The sequence below is a fragment of the Podarcis vaucheri genome (genome assembly GCF_965113315.1).
Source record: "Podarcis vaucheri genome assembly, chromosome: 1".
Taxonomy (NCBI): Eukaryota; Metazoa; Chordata; class Lepidosauria; order Squamata; family Lacertidae; genus Podarcis; species Podarcis vaucheri.
In genome coordinates this window covers 84,680,994-84,692,873 of record NC_138759.1, presented here as the reverse complement: position 1 = coordinate 84,692,873, position 11,880 = coordinate 84,680,994, and the positions used below count along the sequence as shown (strand labels likewise).

Genomic DNA, 11,880 nt, shown 5'->3' with positions numbered 1-11,880 from the left:
GGGAACCTACCACCACTAGCTACATGCCCTCAGTGGATTGTGTCATGGCCTGCATGCCCATAATGGGCAGAGTTGGGGCAAAAAAGGACAACCAGAGCCAAAAATGGGGGGGGGGGCTTACGCTTTTCCTTGCTTCAGGAGACAAGGATGTCAGGAGTCAGAGCAAACCTACGGGATGGACCAGAGACTAAGGTTCAAGGTCCACAGTCTAAGGTCAAGAGCACTGCCAGGTCTTGTACCCTCATGTGCCTGTGGTCCTTCAGGCTTGGAAGTGGCTCAGCTATCAGTCTTTCAGATATGGTGGCAGCTGGAATGCTGTAAGGCTTGCCTGGCGTGGTTTGGCCTTGCTGCTACCTAACTCCACCTCTTGCTCCATATAGTTCCCTTCTGCGAGTGCTATTTCCTCCTCTGATGAAGACTCCTGGAGTGGAGAGCATGACTAGTGAGCCACTTGCTCTAGAAAGAGTTGTGAAAATGCAGGGAGGCTTCTTTAGCCTATCTTTCCTAGGCCATCCCTTGTTAATGATGCTAATTTAGAAAGCTTCCCGCATCCCCCCAATTCCTCTCAGAATTAGATGAGTTGTCGTTGGCATCTGTCTATCTCAAGAGAAAATGGAGTGCGCCTCCAATGGCGAAGTCAAACTGCAGTGTTAGCAGCACCAAAGTGACCTCCACAAAGAGCAAACCTGGGCAGTGTATATGGGGGGCCTTGGCTGCCCAGACAACAAGCCCTTGGCCTTACTGATGTGATCCAAAGGAAAGCAGAGCAATACGTTTGGCACCAGTTTGGCTGCAGGAGTTGCTGGAAATAAGTGTACAAAGCACCATCCAACCATCTTAGGGACTCTGCCCCTGATTTGTGTAGGCTTTACTCCTTAGCCTTTTCTTCTCCTGAAGATATCGCACAAGGCAGCTGAGGTTGAGGATCAGAGTTCTCCTAGATGGGCTGGCTACCTAACCTGACCTGACCCTCACTTCAAAAAACCTGCCTTCTTGACTGTTGAACCTGCTGTTGGTCTCATCCGCTCAATCTGCCTGGAGCTTTCTTTGCAGGCAGGGGAAGTCCCTAACTCACCAAGGGTTTGAAACCCATCAACTACCTTCATCTGGTTTAGCCGGCCACTCAAAGGCATTCCCAGTGTGTGGACAGTGTCACATGGTGACAGCTTCTAGGAGCCACAGGTGAGAGCTGAGTGCAGGGTGGAGACCAAAGGTGGACAAATGACCCCAGAATGAAGGGAGCACATATCATTTTCTAATTGAAAAAGTGTTATATTCCTGGAGTCAGACCCATAGAAAATCATCTGAGTTTATTAAAAAATTTCAGACTCCGACATCACAACTATCTCTTTAAACATACTTCAGTTGATTTATTTATTTATTTAAAAAACACTGATATTACACAATGTTCAACTTCATATTATACAAGATATTACAATAAAAATATAATACATTATTAATATTATTATTAATTTATTTTCATCATACATAAATAGGTTAACCAGTTAGTAGCCAATAGGGCCATGCACCGGATTCATGAGGGTAACATAGCCAATTGCAGCATACTGTGGCCTTAATTAACCAATCATTTGTTGACACATACCAAACGTATAACGTGCTCATTGTCTATTGGCAGTAGAAGTTGGTGGCTGAAGATCATTACATGAAATCTGTTAAGCAAATCTGTGGCTTGAAATCGGTTACTTCAAATCCATTGCTTGAAATCCACCGCTTTTAACATTTAACATCTCAGCTTTATGACTAAGAAATTCTACTTTATTTTATTTATAAAAATAACTATAACTCATAAATATACATATATATATCTATAATAGTGGTGTGCAATATAATTATATGCCACCAGCTCATTAAAAAATCATAGTAGTATACAATCAAATCATTAAAGCATCATTAAATTGTAAGCTAAGAATATTAACAACAAATGACCAACAGTGAATCTAATTAACCCTCTGAAAATACTTAGCAAAACAGGCACCGCAGCAGAGATGATGATATCTCCTGGGGTGCTATTTGCCAGTCCTCCACATTCCAAATAAATAAGTTTTTCTCAAGGAGAAACCCACCAAATAAGCAAAGGAAGAGGTGGATTGCAAGACGAATATGCATGGATAAGGCTTTAATTGCAACCTAAAAATATACATATTTCCATAGTTGTTTTGCTATTGCCAATCAAAATGTCACAAAATTGTGAGCCAGTGTTTGATTCCACAATGAAACAGGAGGAGGGGGGAATGAGGAAAAAGCTGGCTTTGTATTGAAGCTTTAACATCTGGTCAAAAATTCATGTTTGTTCTTTAGGGAGTTCTATGGGGAGTGACCATGAAGACTGACTGTGCTTCAGAAGGTACCACTAAACTACTGTTGGGTACTGATGACCTTTGGGCATGTGCGAATGTGGACTCTCCTTGCAGGCTATAGATTTTGGGGCTGCAATGATGAGTTTCTGCACTTCAAGATGCATGACTGCACCGCTGCCTCCCGTACACAGACACGCACTTTGAGACCCAGTTTTGTATACCGTAGTGCTTGTACATAGAACGCCTCCTGCACACACACATAGGCACTGTCCCTCTTCTTGCAAAGAGCCTCACGGCATCTCTACATCCCACCTTCCGAACGAAGGTCAAATCACACATATGGAGGCTGAGGCAATCATGATGTACCTACTCAGTCCATGGTTCGGAGTAGGCACATGAATGTGCACTTGTCATCTCAGCTGCAGGAAAATTTGAGGTGCTCCAAATACTCCAGCAGCTCCTGGGCGAGGCGGGTGCCTTTAGTGAGCTCGTCCCATTGATCAGTGAAAGTCCAGGAGATTCTGCAGGAATCAGCAGAACATGGGGCTGTGGGCAGCAGCTGGAAATAAAAGGCACGAAGAACCTGAGTCAAATGTCAAAGCACAACCATACAAATGCAGCATGTTCATGCAATGGCACATGCAACTGACGTAGGAGAGCATTCCACATCAGGAATGCCAGCTTAAATAAATGGGGGGTCCATGTAAGCCCCACCCAGCTTAATTGATCACAAGACATGGTGTGCCATTTGAATGGTAATGTTCATTAACTTTTTGGGAGAAACCCCTCAAATATTTTATTTGGGGGAACGAAGGGACCTCGGCCGCTAGGAGTTGGCACCTATGCTCCACATATGGGACTGTTCGCCGAAGAATTGATGCTTTTGAATTATGGTGCTGGAGACTCTTGAGAGTCCCATGGACTGCAAGAAGATCAAACCGATCCATTCTGAAGGAAATCAGCTCTGAGTGGTCACTGGAAGGACAGATCCTGAAGCTGAGGCTCCAATACTTTGGCCACCTCATGAGAAGAGAAGACTCCCTGGAAAAGACCCTGATGTTGGGAAAGATGGAGGGCACAAGGAGAAGGGGACGACAGAGGACGAGATGGTTGGACAGTGTTCTCGAAGCTACCAGCATGAAGTTTGACCAAACTGCGGGAGGCAGTGGAAGACAGGAGTGCCTGGCGTGCTCTGGTCCATGGGGTCATGAAGAGTCGGACACAACTAAATGACTAAATAACAACAACATGGGACTGTTGGGTCTCGCAATCAGATTAATGGTCTCATAAACTAGGAAATCTATTTGATATTCTTCCCACATGATTCTTTAAAAAAAATAAATCTGAATATTGAAGATTTCCATTAACATTTACAAGTTTAAAGGATCAGTTAGGACCTAAAAGTAGGTTTCTCTTTTCAGGATGATGGTAATGGGCAAATGGGGGTGTCCATCATTTTTCAGGCATAACTCTAGTCCAATTAACAGCTAAAAGGCAGAAATTCAGTAGGCATTTCCTCCATTTCTTTGTATTCTTGCTGGGGAAAGATACTCCTGTCACGTTTGCCAGGAAAAGGGGGGGGGGAGTTGCAATACAACAGGGTGGCATTCCCAGTTCCACAGAGAAACTTAGGAAGCCTGCCCAACTCTTGATCCTCCGCATCTATCTGTGGAAGAAACACCCTGGAATGGGATGTTTAATGCAGCTACAGGTTGTTATCCTGAGAGCATCATATAACAACTGTGGAATGCTTGTTTTACAAGCAAGCCCCGAAGGAGCGGCTCTTTTACCTTCATTTTCTTGACAGTGTTTTCCAGCTGGTTGAGGTACTTTTGGCAATATTCAGTTTGCCTATAGATGTTGGGTCTCAGTCTGCCGCCAATTGGTCTGATGATGCCTGCATAATGCTGGAAGCACTTTGTGTACTGACACAGTCTCGTGTCAATGGTGCCCTGTCACACAAGAAAGATAAACACCTTTACTGAGTAGTCTATTTAAGCTGCTCTGTGTAAAACGTGCAAAGATGGCCAGATTGCATTTTGGAAATGTTAAGTGCAGTGTTCATGGTTTGTTAGAACTCTCAGATTCAGGACAGGGCTGAGGTACCGGGCTGTTAACAGAGGCGTAGAAGACAGAGTTTTGGAAAGTTGAGTCGTACCTTGGAGGTTGAAGGCAATCTGTTCCGGAAGTCCGTTCGACTTCCAAAATGTTCGGAAACCAAAGCACCGCTTTCGATTGGCTGCAGGAAGCTCCTGCAACCAATCAGAAGCCATGGAAGCCCCATCAGACATTTGGGTTCCAAAGAACATTCACAAACCAGAACAGTCACTTCTGGGTTTGCGGTGTTCAGGAGCCAAAACGTCTGAGTACCAAGGCGTTCGGGATCCAAGGTATGACTGTATGTTTTTTGCCTTCACAACAGGACAAAACATGCAACACCCATTCAGATACTCTTTTGTATGAAACTACCAAATTCCTACCTCCTGTTGAAACTGGCATCCCTAGACTTTGTCCTGAGCCCATCTAGTCCAGCACCCTGCTCTCACAGTGGCCAACTAGATGCCCGTGGGAAACGTACAAGCAGGCTCTGAGCGCAAGAGCATTTCCCCTGGTATTCAGAAGCATCGCTACCGCCAACTGAGGAGGCAGAGCAGAGCCATCATGGTTAGTAGCCATTGATAGCCTTAACCTCCATGAATCTGCCTTATCCTCTCTTAAAACCATCCAGATTGGGGGGCCATCAATGCCTCCTGGGTGAGGAAGTTCCAAAATTTAACTATATGCTGTATGAAGAATTACTTTCTTTTATCTGTCCTAAATCTTCCAACATTCAGCTTATTTGGATGTCAGTGCATTCTAGTGCTATGAGAGAGGGAGGAAAACTTTCTCCACCTGCTTTGAAATATATACAGTGGTACCTCAGGTTAAGTACTTAATTCGTTCCGGAGGTCCGTTCTTAACCTGAAACTGTTCTTAACCTGAATAACCCCTTTAGCTAATGGGGCCTCCTGCTGCTGCTGTGCCGCCGGAGCACGATTTCTGTTCTCATCCTGAAGCAAAGTTCTTAACCCAAGGTACTATTTCTGGGTTAGTGGAGTCTGTAACCTGAAGCGTATGCAACCTGAAGCATATGTAACCTGAGGTACCACTGTACTGCTTTGCAAAAAAAAAAGTATATTAGGCAAAGTTGTTTAAAAAGAAATTTCAAATTGATGTGGAAATGTGGAGAACTGAACATAGTACTGAAATAATATAATGAAAAAGTAGGAGAAACCAAAATTGACAAATTTGCCCATTCCTGCCCTACACACAGATACTGGGCTTGCTCTTCCTCTTGCCAAATGGCTCCTTACCAGGTCGGTGGGCTGGGCCACAATGCCATTGTTTCTCAGGATGCACACAGGTCCTCTGAGCTCTCTGCCTCCATAACCATCATCCTGCAAAAAACAAAACAAAACTTGGATTCCGGAACTGGCACGAACCAATTTTAATTGTGAAAAATAAGTTATATATTATTTGTCTTTGAAGCATTCGAAACTATTTCTACTTTTATGAAATTTGGTGTGCTTCTCCTCCTCTGCTGAAACAGGTGAAAGATTTTATTACAACTTAGTATTCCCATTTCTCCCCCCCCCCCACAAACTTTAGTAAAATGTTGAGAGCCAGTGCAGTCCTGTCAGCAGAGTTGCCTGTGGTCTGGACTCACCAATTCACCTGTAGACTCAATAAGGGTGTTAAAGGAGTCACCATCCCACAAATGCAATAAGGGTGAAGGGACTTTACTTATATTTAGGATCTGATTCATCATCTCTAGTGGAGTCAAGAAGGAATGTTCACTAGGGTAGCAGAACTGCCATCCTTTGCAGCTTGTGGTTTGTGTTTTTCTTTTGAATCATCTGAAGTGGAGCTATTTATTCTCCAAAATAACTCACTGTAGATTCTACAGATTGATAGGCTGGAGGTGGAAACAGATGGGAGTTGTGAAAGAGGACTGAACCCAATAACCTCTTGTTTCCTTCCAAGGCTATGAATTGTAAGAGTGGGGAAATAATGGCCCGTCACACAAGAATGTAGCGGGAAGGTAGAGGTACGAAGCTTAAAGCCTGTCAGTCCAATCCTGAACACATTCACTTGGAAGCAAGTCCCACATGCTTCAGATCATGCCTGACCTTCCATTGCTAATGTCCTAATGACTGCAGAATGTGGAAATAAGCAGGACTTTGTTTACTGGAAATCAGGGACAAGGAAAACCTACAACAAAATGTTGCTGTGTGACATGCTTCTATTCAAGGTTCCAACCACTCCAAGCCATTCCTATTCCAACTAAGTATTTTGTACCCCCCCCCAACTCAATAGCCAGGATTCCATACTAACTGAGCATGTTCAGTCCTCACTTAGCCATTTGGAGGAAGGTTAAACCCCTTTAATTTACTCCCCGAAATATTATTATTATTACTTCTGCAAAACATGGGGCTGTTGATACCTCCCTCTTGTGCGTGGATGTTTTGGCTACTTATGCATGATGACTAAAAAACCTGAGATCATTCTTAGTATCTAGATGCTGCTGCTGCTGCTGAAATGTAGGACAAATTGGTACTGATCCTGCCCTGGAAGTCATGTGCACCACACAGGATACTGCCTGCTGCTCGAAAACACAGGCGCGCATGGCCAGCAGCATTAAGCCAACTAAATGTTAGATTGTACGTAATTCTAGTCAGCGATTCCAGTCAAACCAAAATATTTGGATCTATTTCAGCTGACACCCTAGCCCTCAACATTTGCCAACAATGCCAGTAACTCATGGCTGAGCTGGTCCAGTTTACCAAAGCACATTTCTTTGCGGGCCCCACAATTTTCAACATCTGGAATGGCTCTACTAAATTCTACTCTTAGCCGAGTGGAAGGAAAGGTCCTTTGGAGAGAGAAAGGAAGGAAGTGACACAGAAATCAGGTGATTCATTCTTGTACATACCACTAAGGTCTTGTAAAGATCCCTCAGGCATTTCTTCAAGCGACTGATAATGGAGATGGCATTGGGCAGTTCCTCTGCACATGTCGGTCCGGCCTCAGTGGGGCATCCCTGACTCAAACTGCAAAGCACAGTCATCAGTGACACCACTGATACAAATGTGTGCCGTCCTGTAATAAACATAAGGATTGCGTCATCAGACATTGAGACAAATTGTGCAGTGAAATGCTATTTCACACTTCTTCAAAAGGAAGTCACATGGCATTCATCGGAGTTTACTCTCAAAAGCATATCCGTAGGATGGGTGCTTTAATGACCTTAATCTCCACACAAGAAGGCCAACATGGAAATAGTAAAGGTAGAATCCAAGGCAGGGGCGAACGAAGGAATCGTGACACCCGGGGCGGGGCGTCGCTACATAGGGTGCATGTGCGGCATTGCTACTTATGATGCATGAACTGTACGTAGTGAGGCTGCACATGCACTGTACATAGCGCTTTGCCAGCAGCACCATACAGACAGATTATCAAAACATTTTTTTAAAGGGGGGGGCTGTTTTGAATGAGAGAAGAATGCAGCTGTGAGAAGAAAAATTGATAAATATGTTGCCAGGCTGCACTTATGGGTTATTTCCTGCCATTTTCCCTCCATTCACCCAACAGACACTCCCCTCACATGAGAAACCAAAGAGACAGATTCCTGGTAGCAACAGGTAAGGGTGGGTGTCACACACACGTCCTAGGAATGTAAGTCAGGTAATGTGACTGCAACCTGCCATGCATCAAATGGGACCAGGCAGAGTAACAGAGTGACAACATTTCCCCTCCTGAGGGGTAGCTGTCACAAGACATGTGAAGCTACTTTGCTTATTTGTGCCCAGAAGCAGAGACAGTCAAGAGGGACTTTCCCCCTCTGCCAGGCAAGAAGGAACAGTGGAATTCCAGCACCAACTTTTACTATGAGCAAATAAGGCTGAATACCTTGGTGAGGTCAGAGCTGTGGTGAAGTTCAAGTCAAGGCTGCCTACCTTGTCACATGCAGTGTCACATGAAGTTTCCTGGCCAAATTCTCTGAATACCGTATTTTTCGCTCTATAACACGCACCCGACCATAACACGCATGTAGTTTTTAGAGGAGGAAAATCCGTAGGCATGCCACCCGTAGGTATTCCCTCCATAACACGCACAGACATTTCCCCTTACTTTTTAGGAGGAAAAAAGTGAGTGTTATGGTGCAAAAAATACGATACTTCACCAATTGAGCTGCCCCTCATACCAGCTCATGCCCCTTCGGCTCCCCTCAGTGTGGAGGAGGCTGAGTGTAGCACAGCTTTGGTGGCTGGCTCCTCCAGAGCACTCGGCCTCCTCCAGATGATGTGATGTCACACATGCATTGCGTGCGGGATGTCACATGCATGCAAAGTGTGACACATGTGACATCACACACGCGTGTTGCACATGTGATGTCATGTGCACATGGCATGCGCCGGGCCCCCTTAATCTTGGGCATCTCTGGGGCTGATCCAAGACATTTTGCTACCTGAGGCAAAGGACAAGATGGTGCACACAGAGACATACACTTCATGTACAGTAGCCAAATGGGCAGTCCGGTCCATGGGATGGTGTCCTCCACCTTAGGGAGCGCAGGACAGGCTGAGTGGCACACACAGCTTCAATCTCCAACACTTCACCACTGCCCCTTGACCCTCAGCACCTGCTGCCTGCGGTGGCCGCCTCATTCCGCCTCATGATAGGGCTGGCCTGTATTTCCTTGGTATTCTAGGCAAACTATCGCCATGTACAAAAGGCTATGCACACACCATACATTTAAAGCACATTTATAGCATATTCTTCCCTCGCCCAAGATTCCTGAAAACTGTAGTTTCCCCCTGAGAGTTACACTTCTCAGCACCATTAACAAATTACATCTTGAGGGGAGGGGTGAGCCACGTGCTTTAAAGATACGTTGTGTAAGCGACCATAAAACCCCCACAGCTCTCATCATTCTAGGGAGATGTGAGTGGGTCAGATCATCAGCTTACAAAACCACAAATGCAAGAAATGGGGTGGGGGGGTGCAGACCTGGGTTTCAAAACAGTAATGCACTTCATGTTTGGGTGGGGGACCCAAAACCGTAACGACACCCTAAATTACAAACCAGATTCCAACACCAAAATTCCCTAGAGCTGCTTAGTCCTGTTCCAAGTCCAGAACTCCTGCTAGCAAAAAAAAATTGTAGAAGCATGGGAGTCTTGCCAGGAGGAAAACAAAATCCTCACTTCCATTCCCCACCCCCACCCCCATGGCAGAGTTCCTCTGCTTTTACATTTCCACACCAAGGGAGCACCACCTGTTTAATTGCTGCTCGTCAGACAGTCACACAAGCCCTGCAACCATGCACATTTAATGCACATTTAAAGCTCATGGCTACCAAGCTACAATTCCCAGCACCCAAGCTACAGTTCCCAGGACTCCTTGGGGGGGTGAGAGGAATGTGCTTTAAATGCTCAGCCTTCTGTTGTTGGAAGCCAGGGCTCCCCTGCTATAAGCATGCACAGCCTTGTTGACATCCTAGCAGGCCCTCAGGCATTCTCAACCTTTTTTTGTTTTTGTTTTTTGTTTAACTCATCACAGTGGGCAAAGCATGATAAACACCCTTGCCCCTTGTTTATACACAGGTCGACTATGCCCCAAAGGTTCAAAGAAAAATCTTGCATAGCAACAGAAGAATCCAGGAATCCAGCAATGACATCTCACCTTGGCTAGATTTTTTTAAAAAATAAAAACATCTCTGCTTCTACTCAAGCACACAAACGAGAATCCACATCGCCAGTGCTGCCCAGTATGACAAATCACAGATGTGTTGGCAACTCTGCTCCTACCACTGAGAGAACTCAGCCCTGGAAGAGTCACAATCCACTGTACAACTTTCCCTTGTTGGCTTTTCTCCAGGAAACATCCAGAACCAGCCGTACGTCCCATCTCCCCAAACACTTGCCTCAACATTTTGTCCCACTCATAACACACACACACACCACAGACCAGCTTATTGAAGAAGACTTTCCCTCCACTAGCTCAGCCCAGATAAACTTCTCAGCCAATCAGCCCTTCTCTCCACACTGTCTTCCAAGGAAATATACATGCAACAGAGTGCCCTCTAGCAGCCTCTACTACTTACGCTGCCTCATCCTGCTTCAAGTTAGATGCCTTTCCACTCCTTAATTGTCCCTCTACCTACTGCTTCCCCGGGTCCTTATATCTCACCTGTTTACTGCTGATCACACCCCTAGTCTGACATCACTTCTAGAGAAAAGCAGGCTGTGAAATTCTGTGAATGAACAGGATGTGGGTAATGTAATTCAGCTGTGTAGAATGAACTCATTGGACACTTCTGAGCAGGGCAGGGCAGGGCAATCTATGGAGGTGTCCTGCGTGAGAAGCTGGGTCTGGTGGCAAGGATCATAGAGTCTGGAATCATAGAATTGTAGGGTTGGAAGGGACCCTGTGTGTCATCTAGTGCAACCCCCTGCAATGCAGGAATCCCAACGAAAGCATCCATGACAGGTGGCCAGCAAACTTCTGCTTAAAAACCTCAAAGGAAGGAGACTCTACCACCTCTGATGGGAGTCTGTTCCACTGTCAAGCAGCACTTACTGTCATAAAGTTCTTCCTGATGTTTAGTTGGAATCTCCTTTCTTGTAGCTTGAATTGGTTCAGGTCCTAGCCTCCAGAGCAGGAGAAAATATGCTTGTTCCATCTTCCATGCAATAGCCCTTTAGATATTTGAAGACGGTTATCACATTTCCCCTCAGTCTCCTCTTCTCCAGGCTAACCATACCCAACTCCCTCAACCATTCTTTACAAGGCTTGGTTTCCAGACCCTTGATCATCTTGGTCTCCCTTCTCTGCTCATGTTCTGGCTTGTCAACATCCTTCTTAAATTGTGGTGCCCAGAAATGGACACAGTATTGCAGGTGTGGTCTAACAAAGGCAGAATAGAGTGGTACTATTACTTCCGTTGATCAGAACATTATACTTCCCCAAAGGAGAAAGTGTGAGAGCCCCTAGCCTAGATCTGTTTCTGTTCAGTGAAAAAGAAGAAAACCTCAATTGTCAAGTTTCAAAAAGTTAGGAGGGAACTCCTTGCTGCAACTGAATCCTACTTTGGTGTGTTGTTTTCTTCAGGCAGTTTTTAATCTCTCAACAGCTTTTTATGCAGAGGTGCTCAATTCTATTTCTGCTGAATCAGATCATCCAACCCCCCCTTTTCTCTTCTTTCTGGATATGTTTCTTTCTCTTCTGCCAATGCTTCTTAGAAGATCAATGTCATGATCACATTGATCCTAGAAGTCTTTTTTTTTTTTGTCAGTGATCTTGAATAATAATCTTCCAGCATCTTCAGATGACCCCCTATAACAGGTAGCAGCCATAATTTCAAGTGAAGGTATAACAAACTCACACTGTCAGGAAACAATGTATGATATTAGAACTATATAACAGAATACTCATGTCCTGAGGAACCTTCACAGTGCTATCCTCTGCATGTCTACTCAGAGGCAACTGCTGAGTTCAGTGGGCTTACTCAGAAAAGTAG

The 11,880-nt window shown here is 45.0% G+C and overlaps 1 protein-coding gene across 2 annotated transcripts; it reads right to left on the bottom strand.

Moving 5' to 3' along the window:
• Nucleotides 1-32: 32 nt before the first annotated feature.
• On the bottom strand, nt 33-10,514 carry LOC309526664 (uncharacterized protein). Of its 2 annotated transcripts, XM_082212958.1 has the most exons (5): nt 10,465-10,514; nt 7,291-7,457; nt 5,672-5,755; nt 4,109-4,270; nt 33-2,877 (listed from the first exon to the last, which is right to left on the bottom strand). In XM_082212958.1, the coding sequence occupies exons 1-5, from the start codon at nt 10,472-10,474 to the stop codon at nt 2,734-2,736; spliced, it is 567 nt and encodes a 188-aa protein (XP_082069084.1). In that variant the 5' UTR covers nt 10,475-10,514; the 3' UTR covers nt 33-2,733. The 2 variants fall into 2 exon arrangements, with proteins under 2 accessions (XP_082069084.1, XP_082069083.1); XM_082212957.1 differs by lacking the exon at nt 10,465-10,514 and having other exon boundaries at nt 7,291-7,530.
• Between the last annotated feature and the right edge of the window lie 1,366 nt (nt 10,515-11,880).